We start from the raw sequence: 17774 nt of genomic DNA, 5'->3' as shown, positions 1-17774 counted from the left end.
TGAATAAAGCAATCACAAGGGCCATATGTACAGTTTAGGAGGACTATACTGAGGTGCAGTTATTTTAGGGCAACTGTTTCCAAATTGAGTTGTTAAAAAAAAAAAAAAATGTTAAAAAAGGTTCGGTTTTGCATCCTCCTCAAAGTGTAGGTATACCTTTTTTAAGATATTAATTAATTAATTTATTATTCTGCTAATAAAATTGGTATTATCAGTATTGTAAATTATTCAAAAGAACAGATTATAGCTAGTTCTTCACAAGTCAGTATTGAATTAGTACGATTTAAGTTCTCTGTTAAAGTTTAGATGTATTATATTATTAATAATAGAACTGTGTCTGTGGGGACATGATTATGTTGTTCATCTACATTACTGACATTACATTTTATATCCTTGTAGCCACGACTGTGTAATTGAAACAATTGACTTTGAAAAAACACATTAATATTACAGCTGGAAAGCTGTCCTTAAATTGTATGGAATGTGTTTATAGCAGGCAACACAAGGACATGCATCACCACTATTATAATCAGTGATTTCCAAAATCCTGGCTGTGCTTACAAGTTAACCTAAAGGAACACTGGTCTAGTGTAGATTATTTCCCTGTGTGTCTATAAGGAGTTATCACCAGCTTCATAAAGCTCAGGCTGTTATTTTTGAAACACATTGTCAACCTTTTACAGTCATGGCAATCAGGTTTTAACTGTGTGATACAGAAGAGCACATTGTCACTTATAAACACACAAAGACACAGAAAACAATATACATCTCTAAAAGGGGTCAAAGTGGGAAGAAGAAGAGCGACTGCATCCAGACGCTTTCTCTGATTGAGAACCTGGGGGGGTAAATGTACCTCTGGTGGACAGAGCCGTTGCAGATCCTGGGCCAGGGGCATATTGCTTGTGTAGCAGTGTCTGTCTGGGGAGTGTTATGGATGGACAGTCCAGGGGCCTTTGCTACATTCAGGTTTGAGATCATGTCCGATTCATTACCCCCCTGCTATGGGACAGCTTTGCACAGTGACCCAGACAGTGAATCATGTGCAACAACCCACTGAGACCATTCTTGTTCTAGCCAGTAACTGACAGGCCTGGCGTTTACAAGTCGGATGGGAAGACGAAGGCTTCTGCAGCACTCTCGGCATCATCTTCCTCCTCTTCCTCTTCAGGAATGTTTTCAGGCTCCCATGTAAAAACGTCAGAGTTATTGTCGTGTTCTGTGATGGATGAGGGGGAGGCGGGTGGTTTGGTCCCTTCCATCTCCCAAGGGCACATAGCATCACGCCGAGCCAGGGGCATGTTAGCTTTGGCCGCCTCTGCCGCCTGCGTGCTGCCGGCTGCAGGTTCTTCAGCATCACCCTCTTCCATAGAGAGTGCACCCTGGGTCTCTGTGACGTCCTCTCTGCCACTGGCAAGGATAGTTTCCTCTTTCTCTGCAGACTTTTCTGGTTCATCAGTTTCCCATGGGCAAATGTCTGCTCGAACACTTTCTTGCTTTTTTATCTTCTCTGGTTCTATAGGATCCCTGGTCTCCCATGGACAAATGTCTGCCTTGGTGCTGTCCTGGCTTTTAGTCTTTTCTGACTTTTCAGCTGGACCAGTTTCCCATACACAAACATCTGCCCGAACACTGTCTTGCTTTTTCATCTTTTCTGGTTCTTTGGGGGCATCAGTTTCCCAAGGACAAATATTAACTTGAACACTGTCTTGTCTTTTCTCTTTATGTGTTTCCTTGGAGATATCTGCTTTAGTACTGTCTTGTCGATTTGTCTTGTCAGTCTCTCCAGTTTCCCAAGGACAAACATCATCTTTCTCCTCTGTCTTTTTTGGCTCCTCAGTTTCCCATGGACAAACGTCTGGTCGAGTGCCATCTCGTCTTTTTGTCTTGTCTGGCTCATCAGTTGCCCCAGTTTCCCAAGGACAAACATCTGCCAGAACACTGTCTTGTCTTTTAGTCTTTCCTGTTTCTATGGAGACAATAGGCAGAGTGATGTCTTGCTGCTCTGTATTCTCTGGTTTCTCAGTCTCCCAAGGACAAATATTTACTTGAACGCTGTCAGTCTTTTTTGGATCAGCTTGAGTGCTGCCTTGACAAACATTTGTACAAGGGCCATCTTTTCCTTCTGTCTTTTCTTGGTCTCCAATGTCCCATGGACAAATGTCTGTTTTTACGACTGTGGTCTCCTGGGAAAATGATCCTTTGGTGATCTTTATGGTTATGGATGGCGTTGGACTCTCCTGCTCTTCCCATGGACAAAGTACTGTCAAGTCTTTCGGTGGGTCAGGGAATTCCCATGGACATGCTTTCGCTAAGGGGACACTTAGTTTTTCAGGGGCAGATTTAGCTTGCTCTGTGCTTTTTGTTTGTACATCTTGTTTCCCAATGCTTGGCGTGTCCATTGATTCCCAAGGACAGACATTATCCCGTACACCGTCTTGGGATTTTGGGGTTTCTTCAGATTCCCATGGACAGACTTTGGCATGTATTGTCTCCTGACGTTTTGGTGGCGCCTTACACAATCCCTTGTCCTCCTGTGGATTAACATTTTCATAAATAATCGCCACCTTTACTTTTTCAGGGAAGGAATCCCCCACATCCCAAGGGCAGACATCAACCCGTACACTCTCTTGGGGTTTCAGGCCGTGAGAAGTCTGTGGGGTTTCATCGGTTTCCCAAGGACATACATCTGTTGGTTTCTTGTTTCGACCCTCTGGTTTCTTCTCAGACTGGTTGGACGCTGAGGTAATTGGGTTGGCAGAAACATCAGCTTCCCAAGGGCATACATCTCCCCGGACACTCTCCTGTCTTTTCATTACTTCTTCCAATACTTCTTCTGATTCCCAAGGACATACACTGACACATGCAGGCGCCTTTGGATCCTCCTCTGGTTCCTCCACCTCCCATGGGCAGATGTCTGCTATGGTGCTCTGTTGTCTCTGTGGGGCCTGCTTGGAGGAAGCAGGAACATCCCTTGGGCAAATATCTGATTGGTCAACACTCAAAGCAGGCCTAATTTGGCTACCTTTTCTGTGAGTGGAAGGAGTCTTAGCTGTGTTATGTGCACTGTTTTCCCTTGAGATGAACACGTTTTCATACATACTGTCCTTTTGCATGTCCTCTGAGTCCCAAGGATCGACAGTGGACTGTACAACCACTATTCTCCTAGGACTTCTTTCAGAGGAATTACTTGAGGACACCCTGATTGCAGCTTGTTTCACGAGGGCAGGTTTCACACTTACTGTTGTCATACTTCTTTTTTGCTGTGTCCTCTTGTCTACGTTTGAAACACTATATTTCTTCTCCAAGTTTGAAACACTTGGTGATTTCGTTTCTGTGCTTGAAATGCTTGGAGTTTTTAATTTTAATGCTGCGACGACCGCAATGGCGGCTACACTCACCTGGCTTTTTTGTGAAATTGAGTCCTGTTTCTTTACCGTATCTGCTGCTGTCTCCTTTTTGGCTTTTTCCTTGATGCTTGCATCCACAGATCCTACAAAAGATTTCACAGAGAGCCATTTCTGGGTGGAAGTGCGGAAGGAGAAGGCCTGCATGTCCTTTGCGGCCTTTATGGACCCAGGTACACTAGCGGAGATGGGAGCCTGGGGTCTCAGGGACTCGCATTCTGCCTCTCCCCCTTGTGAATCTCCAGCAGGACTTTCTGCTGGGGTAGGAACTGGTAAATGGTCCCAGGGGCAAATATGTTTCAGTATTGGTGATAATAAACTCTCTGGACTCTGTGGTTCTTCCTCAGAGGGAGCAAAGGTAACGTGTGGCTGGTTCTTGTTGGCAGGGCGTTCCTCCGCCAGCTCCCAGGGACACACTTCGGCCTTGTCATAGGACTGGGATTGCACAAGGGCACTTGAGGTCTGGTCTTTGATAGCGACATCCTGTTGGGACTGCCCTTGCTCGCCTGGGGTATCTCTGCCTACCCGGGAGGTGTCTTCCAGACTGTGGGCTTTACTGGACGCTAAACTCAGTGACTTGTGTAGCTTGGTAGGTCCAGGAAACAGGAGATTGTTATTGACTGTAAGGTTTTGGGCACTGGCCGACTTACAGACCAATGGTGCGATATACAGCGAGTCTGTCTCAGAGCGCTGTGAGCACCTCTTAGCTAGATTCGCCCTTAACATGGAGTCGTGCAAGGAGGAGTCCTTATCTGTTACATAGTCATAGTCACTTTGAGATTTACGCAGCACTGGTGAAGGCTGCTTTACTGGTTCATCTTTGTAATTTACGTTTAAAGTATCTGGCGCTCTCTTACAGGACTCAGAGTGCGTAACATCCCTGCTGCCCAGGTTGACCTCTTTGCCCTCACGGCTGCACTGTCGGCTCATGGACTCTGGGATCTCAGTGATACGCTTTATGAAGGACCGGCCCAGCCCGCGCCGAGAGCTGCGCTTCTTCTGCAGGTGGGGGTTGTTTGCTGTCATCTTCTTGGTCTTGTGGACCTCCAATTGACCATACAATTTCTTCAGCTCTTCCTGGTGCAGGTAAAAAGGAAGAGAGAAGGAAGGATAAAGGGAATTAGGGAGGGTATTGGTATGTGAGCAGAGGAAAAACCATAGGGAACAGTTAGTTGGGGAAGAGTTATTGTTAAGGACAAGGAGAGCAAGTTTAGGGAGAAGAGAATGGTCAGGCGGAGGAGAAAACACAGGTCAGGTCTATACCAGGCCACATATTGTGAAATACACACAGGGTTTCTTATGTCTACGTTTTATTATGAAAATTAGAGTTGGTTTGAAATTAGTTTAAAGTGATCCTACAAATGGTTATAGCAGTAATTCGATGTTTATAATTGTTTTATTTTACTAAAGTTTAAATTCGATTTAATAATTTCTCCCCCTCTTGGCCTAGACAGTGCCTGAATACAAATGGTCACTTAGTAAGGGTCCAGGGCAGAAAGGGAGTTTACCCGAATGTCATCGGGGTCCAAGCTGTGGTCACTCCAAACTGCTGAGGTAAAACTGCTGTTGAGGTACGAGCCGGATCGCCGCAAGTCCACCTCATCCTCATACACCTCTTTTGCAATCTCCTCTCTCCCTGCTCTCGACACATGGAGGAACTACAGAACACACACACACAGAGTAGTTATGTGTCAGAGACAGATTTATACTTGCATTGATTGTGGAAGAAAATTGCCATGTACCTTGGGTATGAAGAGCAGGGCAAGTGTCACAGTGATAGTGACATGCGTGTGGGTGAAGAACAGCAACAGCATCCAATCAGGATGCAGAGAGGGCATGACAAACCTAAGGAAAATATAGAACAGAAAGACATGTTATATGTCCCTATACAATATGCATTTCTCCTGGTGAATAAGCATGTTTTATCCAATGATGTACAGTGCCTTGCAAAAGTATTCACCCCCCTTGGCGTTTTTCCTATTTTGTTGCATTACAACCTGTAATTTAAATTGATTTTTATTTGATTTCCTGTAATGGACATAGACAAAATAGTCCAAATTGGTGAAGTGAAATGAAAAAAAGTATAAAAAATAAATAACGGAAAAGTGGTGCGTGCATATGTATTCACCCCCTTTGCTATGAAGCCCCTAAATAAGATCTGGTGCAACCACTTACCTTCAGAAGTCACATAATTAGTTAAATAAAGTCCACCTGTGTGCAATTTAAGTGTCACATGATCGGTCACATAATCTCAGTATATATACACCTGTTCTGAAAGGCCCCAGAGTCTGCAACACCACTAAGCAAGGGGCACCACCAAGCTAGCGGCACCATGAAGACCAAGGAGCTCTCCAAACAGGTTAGGGACAAAGTTGTGGAGAAGTACAGATCAGGGTTAGGTTATAAAAAAATATCCAAAACGTTGAACATCCCACAGAGCACCATTAAATCCATTATTAAACAATGGAAAGAATATGGCACCACAACAAACCTGCCAAGAGAGGGCCGCCCACCAAAACTCACAGACCAAGCAAGGAGGGCATTAATCAGAGAGGCAACAAAGAGACCAAAGATAACCCTGAAGGAGCTGCAAAGCTCCACAGCGGAGATTGGAGTATCTGTCCATAGGACCACTTTAAGCCGTACACTCCACAGAGCTGGGCTTTACGGAAGAGTGGCCAGAAAAAAGCCATTGCTTACAGAAAAAAATAAGCAAACACATTTGGTGTTCGCCAAAAGGCATGTGGGAGACTCCCCAAACATATGGAAGAAGGTACTCTGGTCAGATGAGACTAAAATTGAGCTTTATATATATTTATGCACGCTATTTATGCACGCTCAAATTTTGTTTTTTTGTCTTATTTCTTGTTTGTTTCACAAGAAAAAATATTTTAATTCTAGATTGTAAGGCAACAAAATAGGAAAAATGCCAAGGGGGGTGAATACTTTCACAAGCCACTGTATATAAACCCTGGATTGCTGATGCTATACATTGGCCAATGAGAGGCTTTAAAGCCACCGGTCGGCCATATTGACACTCCCCAGAAGAAGCAGTCCTTTAGTTTTTTTTTTTGTACTGGGCACAGTAACAGAACTTCAAAAAATTATACTTTAAGGAACATGTTATTTTTATTTCTTATGTTTAGCTCACAATATAAAAGTATGCATTGTGTCTGTAATAAAATTAACTTATTGTATAAAAAACATTAATAAATGCATTGCTACAGCTTTAAAAATATTTTCCACAATGGTGGGGGAGTGCCAAGATGGAGGTGCGGTGGCTTCAAAACAGCGGCCCCTGTCAGTCATCTAGTGTAGGCCTATATACTATAAATCAATAGCTTTATCCCGGTGTACTGCCTCTGTTTAGAGCCGAGTATCATGTACGCTGGTTACCGTAGCAGGTGGAACATGGAGGAGAGCAGCAGCTCGTTGTGTATGGCGATACCTATGTAGCGAGGCTCGTGGAAGGCTGAGGGCACTGGCTTCACAGCACTGCACAGGAAACTGCCCCAGCACAGAAACAGCAGCTCGGCTGAGACAGTCAAAGAGACAGACATAACGTTTATACTCTTCTCATACACAAATAGTGTCAGGCAGAGTTCAATAATGTGTTGTTTTGTCTGGGTTTTTGAGCTTAAAATCATGTTTGTAAATTGATTTTACCTCTGACCTCAATCAGGAATGTGGTTTGTAGCTCTGTGTTATTTATTTGAAACCAGACAGAAAAAGCTGAATCGATAACAGTAGCATTCACTAGATTTTTGGTTTTGGTCAATAGCTCTACACAAGAATGCCCGTGTGCTGGAGTTTCGTTTTTCAATATAGATATTTTTCTCTGTTCACCTGGAAAACACGATCAAACAACCCTATCTTTCAATTATCCACTCACCCACGGCCATCATGTAGTCCCAGCGGTCCAGGTCACAGAGGCTGAAGCCCTGACCATCCGATGTGGTCGATATGATCATTAACGGAACGTTCCGGTCACGGTTCTGTAGAACGCCCGCGGTCCACGCACACAGGAACCAGCTGACGGTCACAACCATGACTCCCAGCATCCTCAGCAGGTGTATGCTGGACATGTAGGGCACTCTCTGGGCTGTGCGTGACAGGAACACCTTGAGAACCCTTCATGTGTGGGAAGTTGACTTGATGTTACTCATTCCTCAGAGAGAAACATATACAGACACATTTTGAATTACATTACAGCATACAAACTGATCTGAGTTCAGAGAGAGACCTCACAACATATTGTTCTACCTGACTATAACGAGGGGATACACATGCGGTTATACTGACGATACATGAAATGTAGTAGTGAGAGAGTGCAGTAGTACAGACCTATATATCTTCAGTGTTACCGTTCCATAGACTATGACAAAGCCCAGAAGTCGCACCCAGCGAAGCAGGATGCACCGGAAGGTGCTGGGCTTGAAGTACATGATGAAAACCTGAGGGGGGAGACAGACAGAGGCATTAGCAGATGATCTATCACACGGAATCACTCCCGATGAGTTTAGCTTACCTTGTCTTTGTGGATACAATAGGTAACAGGCTTTGTGGAATCAAATAGTACAGAACCATAATTTATTGTTCAAATAGAACATTTCTACCTACCTCAGAGGAGACACACAGTATGCACTTAGTAATCACAACTGTATACAACTGTACATAATGTATACAGAAATGCAGTGTACAGGACTGTTTGTGTACATGAGTGGAATTGTATGTGTGCTCTAAGTTGGTGACCACAGCACCAGTAGATCAAATGGCTGGAGGGCTAAAGAGGGCGAGTGTCACCACCCAAGGTGATGCCCTACAGAGATGAGAGAGTCTGTCCCTCTGTTGCCCTTTCGTCTGGGCCAACGCTCCAAAGTTACAGTAGGGGATGCAGCAGACTGAAAGGAATTTCACCTTTGTATCGGCCTTTTAGCGTCTGAATCCCCCATAGGTGTTTCTTTAGTGCATCTGTGATACTGTAGTAAAGTGGGAATAGAGCAAAGCTCCACCATTTTGAACTGAGGAAGGGAACACATTAATATGTGTATATTGCACATATGTTACTCAACCTTGTGTTCTAGCGAGCGAAGTTATATGATCAATGATCTACAAGGGCACTGCATGCCCCCATCACTTACCATTGGCTTGAACGGGATACTTTGATCAATGGTTCAGGGTCAATAGATACATGTATGAGTGAGTTGTGCAACAACTACTTAATTGAGATAATGAATCACACAAGTGATCGATAATCTATCGCCGGCCATTGAGTAATGCCGAGTTATGCAATGAACACATCGTTGCGTCCCAAATGGCACCCTATTCCCTATATAGTGCACTACTTTTGACCAGGGTCCATAGGGGGTGCCATTTGGGACACGACCATCCCCTTCCTCCCCCCTACCAATCTAAATCGTCCATTACGATATAATCCCCAGCCCAACGCAATGATCTGAAAAGAGCGCTCTTATCTCCACACTCACTCACTCATATACTCACTCACTCATATACTCTCTCACTCACCGGGAAGTACAGGAGCAGAGAGCCAAACAGGATGGTCTCCAACAGCAGGAGACCCGATGCCCGGATCCTCTATAGGGAGAGGTGAGATAGACAGAGAGAAGGGGGGAGAGGCGAGATGGAGGGATGGATGCGGGAGAGAGGGAAGGTGAAGGGGAGAGATGGGGGGAGAGGGAAGTGGTGAGGGAGGGCAGAGAAGAGGGAAGGTAGAGGTTGATGGAGAGAAGGATGAGGTTGATGAGGCGGAGAGAGGGAAGGGGTGGATGAGGGAGAGAGAGGTGGAAGGGGTGATGGAAAGTGAGGGGAGGGGGAGAGAGAGGAATTGAGGAGAAAGATTGGTTCAGTATGATGTCTTATCTTACAGTGCTTTGATTTCCTATGTCTCTGTGGACCACCGCTGCTCCGTGTTTAACCTAGGTCCGGGGAGCACTATCTTAGAGAGGAAGAATGGCTAGGGTGAGGTACAATTATACTAATGCCCCTGCTGTGATGCGATGATACATGAAGATATACAGGTAACTGCCAAAATAAAGGAAACACTTGAGCAAATGAGGGATACAAAGTATATTGAAAGCAGGTGCTTCCACACGGGTGTTGTTTCTGAGTTAATTAAGCAATTAAAACGTCCCATCCCATCATGCTTGTATAAACATGCCCAGTTGGCCAATAGTTTGGCCACCATAGCTAGAAGAAGATCTCTCAGTGACTTTGAAAGAGGGGTCTCAAAGGCGCATAGGGGGTTTAAAGGGTGTGTGTGTCTCAGTCACCAGATCTCAACCCAATTGAACACTTATGGGAGATTCTGGAGCGACGCCTGAGACAGCGTTTTCTATCAACAAAACAGCAAATGATGGAATTTCTCATGGAAGAATGGTGTCGCATCCCTCCACTAGAGTTCCAGACACTTGTAGAATCTATGCCAAGGTGCATTGAAGCTGTTCTGGCTCGTGGTGGCCCAACGCCCTATTAAGACGCTTTATGTTGGGGTTTCCTTTATTTTGGCAGTTACATGTATGTTGGCCATACTTTATGCATACATCTGATATCGGATAAATGTATTCATTCATAAGATGTCACATAGAACATGACTTAAGATATTCAATTCACGTTAACACTCAGGGCTCATATTCAGAAGGAGTCTTAGAGTAGTGCTGATATAGGATCAGTTTTGCCTAATAGATCATAGTGAATAATATAATGTGGACAGGGAGGACCTGATCCTAAATCAGCACTCCTACTTTGAGACACTTTTTAAATTTGGGCTCAGAGCCCAGAGTTAAGTATTTCCACATTTCTTATCTAGTGACAACGACTATGATGAGTAATGACAGAAGATGTCAAGATGACTAGATTAGCTATGATAGAGCCACAGAGCAGAGTTTCAGCTATATACAAGGAAGCAATATTCTAGCACTGACAAAATAATGTGTTTCAAAAGAATGAGGGAACAACTTCATTGTTACTTTTAACAGAGCTTGATATACATTTCCTTCTAATGACAGACTAAGGTAGCACTGCGAATAAACTTTTAAACTTGAAGACTAGTGACAACTTGTGGTTGAAGTTGTCTCTAACCACAGATCTAGGATCTTATTGCTCTACCATTAACCTTAACCGTTAGAGGAGCTACTCCAGAGGTGTATTCATTAGGCACCACATGGAAGAAAACAGACTGCAACAGGGAGGGACTACCGGAACTTGTCCAACAAGAAGCACTCATTTTCATTTAACGTTGCAATACGTTTTACTACAGTGTACCCTAATGAATATGACCTTCTCAATCACTAGAACTAACTCACCCTGCTGCGTCTGAACTGGTAGGCTACCAGCATTATGATAAACACCAGCAGCATGAAGAAGCCCTGGACGGCCAGCACCCCGGCTCTGAGGAACCAGTCCTTCTCTACCCAACAGGGGGCACCGTCCTCGCAGCGCCTGCAGCCCGGCCAACAGGGGAGACAGATAGGCAGGGCCGGGTAACACACGTCACCCCCCTCGCCACCGCTGCCGTTCAGAGCACCACCTTCTGTATTAGACACGCACGGGCACGCACACACCGGGGACAGAAACAGAGACAGCTGGACAGTGACGACAATAAATCTTTAAGTATTGTCTTAAAGCTGTTTTTGGCAAACAAGTCAAACGATTACATCATCTTGACCAGGGTCTTATATCAAGTAAAGTTCTTTGACAAACATTGAATAGAAATGTTGATTATCTGGCTGCTTCCCAAATGGCACCCTATTCCCTACATGGTGCACTACCCAGTGGTCCTTGGTCAAAAGTAGTGCACTATAAAGGGAATAGGGTGCCATTTGGGAAGCAGACTGTATGTCTTCTTTACCGTCCATTGGAGGGCTGTAGTATCCCTCTTTGCAGCGACAGCAGTACTGGCCCAATCTGAATCCCTGGCCTGTGATTGGCTCACACTGGAGGGTAGTAAAAGCAGTGGGGATTAGAGTTCACATCACAGTACAAGGACAGGGGTGTAAATATCCCCTGAGGCTAGTAGTTTGGGCTTTGATCAATCAATGTCCCTGATTGGCTGGAACCTGATTGGCTAGACGGAGTCCACGCACATGATTACCAAGGATGAATAGGGTCCTTGAGGTGACGAGTTTAGGAGGACTTTATCATTATTGCAATAGCCTGAAGGTGGAGCTCCTAGAGGAATAAAAAACGATTTCATTAAATGCAAGCAATACTTTTTCGTTGGCATGTCTGCATCCATTGCAATGTTTCTAGCTGTGAACAGCTGTGGACGTCAGAAAAACCAATGCAAACAAGGCATCATCTCTGCTGCTGCTGTAATATCAGCATTTCTGGGTGAAAATTGCCGAAAAACCAATGTTCTCTTGTTATGGTAAAAAGGGCTTTGTTGGTATGAATTGTTACAGTTAGGTGACTGTACAGCCTATGCCTGTTTGGACTGACATGCTTGGCCGTTCCTGAGTTAATGGAGATGCAGTGTGTTCCACATGTTCTCTCAGCCAGCCTGGTGTTAGTTTCTCCACCATGATGGTTCCCAGCACAGCAGCACTCAGTCAAGGAAACACCCATTTGGACTCTCGCCTCCATGTTAATCTAAGTTAAAACCTAAATGGATATGTAATGCCTCGCTACCAAGAGCATTATCCCTTTTCTACCAGTAAAATCCCATATGCACATGCACGCATACACACACACACAAGCACGTAGGCAGACACACACACAAACACACACATGCATGCATGTAACACACACGCCCACACTCAAGTACATGTGCATCCCCACATCAGGTAGTGACAGACCTAATGGCTTGCTTAATGTAGCAACGGTCATCGGAATTGTTAAAAGGTTTTAAAAACTATTCTAATAAATGCAACAGTTGGACAATGGATGAAGATACTCCAAACTTTTTTAATTTTTTATAACTCGTGAGATATTGACTGAATTATAGCACATAAAACATTTTACTGGCATGGACAAATAATGTTCAGGGATTTTGGTGGGAATTCAGGTATTCAATTTATTATAAAATGTCACTTATTTTTTCTTAGAATGCACTCATATATACATTTAAATTAGATGTACCTAATTTGCAAAAATACACCAGATATATTTGCATATATAAATAAATTAACACAAAGGGAAGGAACAGGTCCGCAACCACCAGACACTTGCTCTGTCTACCCTACCTGCACAGTCTAGCAGGGGCGGTGTGTTCATTAGGGCGATATGGGCGACGCACTGCCAAACGGGAAAAGGAAAGGATTTTTTTTCTAATCAATTATATCACGGCAACAGTAGTTATCAGTGTTCTAATCTAGACGTCTGATCTGCCACTAAATGTCCAATCAGGCTAAAGTCGTGCTTCAAATGGCCCCGCCCCTTTTGGGGCGATTTCAGTCAGGTTGAAAATCGCCCCAGAAGTCTCTCATAGACTCTCATGTAAAATCTTTTTTTTTCAAATATCAGAGCTTTCAATACAATCTCTATGGGTTCCGGGAGGGCTTGCACTTATGCGCTTTCGTCATACGTAACATACCCATGAACGTAACTAAGAAAAGAGCGGGTAGCAGCGTCAATCAATTCACGTACTACTGTCAAGATGGCTAGCGTTCAGTGCAACTCGATTGTCTCTTTGAAAGAAGTTCCTTTTTGTCGGCGAACAAATCAAGATAAATTGGCAACGAAACAATTAGGACCTCCCAGACCAAATTTAATAATTCAACAGGTTTCTACTAAAGGGGGAAAGTCCTACACCCGAGGATTTTCCAAAAATTGGTACGAACGAAAAACCTGGCTAGCAGGCTGCGATGTAGCTAATGCAGTCTTCTGCTACCCCTGCTTACTCTTTCACCCTGAAGGCGGCACGGCAGACAGCACCGTTTGGACAGCGACTGGTGTAACGGACATGCACCATCTTTCAGAAAAGATTAAGAAACATGAGCTGTCAAAGACCCACATGGATAGCTGTTTGAGATTGTCTGCTTTGGGGAGAGTGAACATTGCCACTCAACTGGATGAGGGATACAGGCTAGCTGTCCGCCGCCACAACGATGAGGTTAGCAAGAACCGCCACATCCTCAGCCGGCTAATCCAGTGTGTGAAGTTTTGCGGAGTGTTTGAGTTAGCTTTGCGAGGCAAAGATGAAACTGAGGGCTCCACCAACCCTGGTATTTTTCTTGGACTTGTCAACTTTGTGGCACAATTAGATGAGGTGTTTTATGGAAATGCATATTGTTTATGCAGTGTTGAGGAATGTGAAAGAACACCCTTGATTATTTTTACTGTGATAACTTATTTTGCTTTTGTAAGCCAACACTTTTGAGATCAGTCAATAAATGCTTCTGGTATTGACTTATATGCTGCCCCTGTCTTCATGTTGTTGCTGGACATATCTTTTTTTAAAATGTGTGTAGGTCACCTAAATCATCAGAAAAATTGCCCCCCCTGATAATTTTTTCAGGAGCCGCCACTGCTGTCTAGACTGCCTCATTAATTACTGTTGTTGTCAAGTTCTCTTGCATAATTCAACAAGTGTGTCAATAGCAGGATACCCTCGGATTAAAAATCAACACGCTTGGCTCTAGATTACACCTACAGTATCTAAACATACTTTACATTGTTTGCGAGCTCAAACATAATATCACTATAATTCGAGTCTTCATTTTCTGAAGTTGGTTTCATTTCAGTGCATCTAATTTGTAAACATTTCAACTGTATTAAATTATTACTTTTTTCAATTCCACAAAAAATTAACACCCATCAAAATAAGGTTATCTTTCTTCTCTTTCTTGTGATGTAAGTGTCGAGACGGTGTTTTAAATCCCTGACGAAGCTTTAGCGTTCGTATAGATTCAACAGAAAGCAAATGTATCCCATTGAGCCCATTACAGCCATTACCAGGGTGTGTTTGACAGGTCATAACAAACGGTCGTAATTTTAACGGGAAAAAACGACAGGCACAAGCAAGGGTATGAAAGAGTCTGAGGATTAAAATGAAAGCTATCAATCCAGCGAGATTTAAGTGACAAGTGGATTTTGCACCCCACAAACACAGGAAATAGATGGCTGAAAAAGACAGATCTACTTAAACGGTTAAATATTTGTATGTGCAATGGAGTAAACTGAACTCTGGCATGAAGGCCATTTAATTCTCTCAGATGGAGATGGAATACATAGCAAGTTATTGAGAAGTCAGCCGGTTGGTAAACATAGCATGGACCTGCACTTTAAAGCCTCATATCAAGCTCACTCCAACGGCATATTTGCTCTATGGCTTGACTTATTTACTGAGTGTCTATCTAATGTGGTCCATTGTGTGATTTTTTTATTGCATTATGTAATTTTGATTGAGAGAGGTGGTTTTTTATTTTTGCTTAGTTGACTGTTATATGGATTTACAATTGAGTTGGTGAGTAATTTGTATGTAACACACACATACACACACACAAGTGAAAGTGAAAGACATCTGTTGCCTTTTGAAAAAACCTGATAAAGGTATCAAATGACTCGATTTAAGTTTAGCTAGATCATATAGTTTAAATACAGTATTACATATTTAAAAAAATTGGTTTCAGCATGCAAGTTATCTCTTCCCCTTGAGGCCTTAGCCCGCAATTAGACATTAATCAATTAACTCCCTTTCTAGGAAATGAAATAATCTCGAATAAAACATCCCATTCTACCTGGAACTCAATCTCTCTTGTTCCACCTCTGACCTGTCTCTGGATGTTCCATGAGGGGACAGCATGAGACAAGAGGGGGGATGATGCTGATGAGATTGGGATATGGGTGTGCCCCTGTGTTCTGTTTCTGTCTGTCAGATGAGCGATGGGTGCATGGGGATAGGGGGGAAGGATGTCGTTCATGGCTGGATTATCATCTTAATCCTGCAGATCATCCCTCCGCCACCCAACACAGATATCTTTAAATAGAAGGGGGGGGGGTGAGAGGGAGAGGATTGTGTCGGAAAGGACAGATGATCATCAAACAAGAGAAGGGGAATAGACTGGGGATGAAGGTAAAGGAGGTGCAGAGGAGGACAAGTATGAATGGATAAAGGGATGATCAAAATTGAAATGAAGTAACACGTGAAGGATGGAGATGGAGAGAGAGTAAAGCTATTTTAAGCGATTAGGGTTGATGAGTGTGTCCCCATTCATTTTCATTGAGGGCATGCAGAGAAATGTGCGGGGGCTTGTGAGAAGGTGAGTGGCGAGAACACTGCTAGCAGAGCGGTAGAAAAAGTTGAGCTCTGCTCTACTTTATACAAATTTCAAGCAAAGCGAAGCGTTGTCAAGAGGAGGCGTTGCCTCTGGTCAAAACCCACTGTAATGCGAGTGGGATGAGTGTGGCAGCTCCAATGCTATCGCCGGTTAACGCTTGATCTGATTGAATCTAGGCCTTGGTCCGAGATAACTCTTCAACAACAACTTGGGGTTCAATTACAGGGCTTAAATGTTTTGAACTTTACCTCCATGGTGGTGCGGTTGCACTGGTGTGTGTTGGCAAACCAAGCGTCCCCCGTGGCACACTGGTTCACATCAAAGCCCTGTACGTTTACATCCACACGGATTACACCTCTGGCACAAGAGCGCACACACACGCAAAGAGAAACATCCATTTCAGTAAAGGAGAATATCCCAGAAACTAACTGGACACAAACAAATAGCAAATAGCAACCTTAACAACAGGACCTTTTATGGGAACAAATATATTATATTACTATTGTAATTTAATCCGTTTCAACTCTGTCCCCTGAAGCTTGACATTTTCTCTAGATAAACTTCTTTGGCCTTTAAAAGTGCCTTACTTTCAAATGTCAGATGGTATCCAGCAATGGGTAATTCAATCATATCTGCTATTTCAAATGCTTATCAAAGTATCTCCAGTGTGGCTCTCTGGCTACTACTATACGCCATACTACTGCTGGGGCCAGATATTTTTAGAGCCAGGCACTAAAGGTGAATTATAGCCTACTGGGGGCAGGAGTAGTGGGTCGGGGCCATCATACGCCTTCATGATGGTACTAAATCTATCTACCTCAAATCATGTCATCAGTATGAGACACAGAGAGAGACATGGGTTTGTCCAAATGGCACCCTATTCCCTATATAGTACACTACTTTTGACCAGGGCCCTCGCCCAACTAGCCCTGGTCAAAAGTAGTGTACTATATAGGGAATAGGGTGCCACCTGGTCAAAACCTAGTGCACTATATAAGCAATCGAGTGCCATTTTAGACGCAGCCAGGGTCCTGACTGACCTGAACTCAGGGCTGAGGTCAGGCTTCAGGCCGTAGAAGGAAGTGGATAGGGTGAGCAGCCAGCCCGGCAGGAAGCGGCTGTCCTCACACTCTAGGAATGGCCCGTTGGCCCAGCGCACCCCGCTGCGATTGGTCACGTAGCTATCACCCCGCCCCCATTTGGGCGTGTCCAGGGTGCTGAGGTCATTGAGGAGGACTCTTTTAGATAGGGCCGAGGTGGGCTGGTTCGAGGAGGCGGGAAACTTGAAACTGCTGAACCAGGTGTCGTCGGGTGCGGGGGCTGGGAGGTGCAGACTCTCCCATTGGCTAGAGAGGTCCTGGAGGAGGATGTTCTGGTACCTGGGAGGGGCGGGGTTCCGGGAGGCGCGGAGCACGAGTTGGGGGGCGTTGGCGGCTGGGTCGGCATCAAAGGTGAGGAGGGCCTGTCGGATGAGGGGGTCGGCCTCCAGAAGGGCGCGCACCATGGCGTGGTACCACTCCATGTCCTCTCGCACACTGCTCTCCCGCAGGTCGCTAGCCTGGAAGATCATGTTGAGGAAGTTGGCCATGTTGGCCAGTGCGTCCATGGACGGCCGGAGGGGGCCATAGAACCCTCGCGGCAGGGGGCCGTTCTGACCCGTGAGACTGTACGCCCGGTCGCACTCCACTATCTCCAAGACAGAGTAGTTCCCGCTGTAGAGAAAGACCTCTGCCGGCGTCCAGTCTTCCTCTGGGGCTTCCGAGGGGTTTGTGACCGACCCCGAGGGATCGGGGCTGGAGGGGGTGCCCAACGCACCTGTAGCACTCACAACGGACGCCGTGGGGTCCTCTGACTCGGCTGTAGTCCCCAATTCAGAAACGACGCTAACCTGTGCTGAAAGGAGGGGTGTGAGCAGCAACAGGAGGAGCCAAACAGGGCCCATCCTCAAATCCACTCCCGTTGGGGGGGGGCCACACACTAATACCCCCCTCTTTTATAATCTCTAGTCTTGACCTTTTTCAAAATCCTCAAATAAATGTCACATTTTGGCCAAGGCTTGGAAAGCCTCATAAGCCTCTTCTCTCTTTATGTCTCTTCTCCTTCTCACCAGTTGTAGTCATACAGGCAGAGGTGC

At 44.7% G+C, this 17774-nt stretch overlaps 1 protein-coding gene across 1 annotated transcript; it reads right to left on the bottom strand.

The window, feature by feature from the left end:
- Window positions 1-1642: 1642 nt before the first annotated feature.
- Window positions 1643-17582, bottom strand: LOC311130344 (metabotropic glycine receptor-like; the record flags this gene model as incomplete). Its single annotated transcript, XM_084163072.1, has 12 exons — window positions 1643-1966; window positions 3435-4481; window positions 4913-5062; window positions 5147-5249; window positions 6801-6939; window positions 7297-7535; window positions 7749-7858; window positions 8931-8999; window positions 10727-10931; window positions 11256-11356; window positions 15889-15997; window positions 16681-17582. 12 exons carry the CDS (start codon window positions 17580-17582, stop codon window positions 1643-1645), a joined length of 3498 nt encoding a protein of 1165 aa, XP_084019198.1.
- Window positions 17583-17774: the final 192 nt, after the last annotated feature.

The sequence above is a fragment of the Coregonus lavaretus genome, assembly GCF_964263955.1.
Source record: "Coregonus lavaretus genome assembly, chromosome: 6".
Lineage (NCBI taxonomy): Eukaryota > Metazoa > Chordata > Actinopteri > Salmoniformes > Salmonidae > Coregonus > Coregonus lavaretus.
Note: the sequence above shows the minus strand (reverse complement) of the source record. Positions and strands in the feature narration are given on the sequence as shown.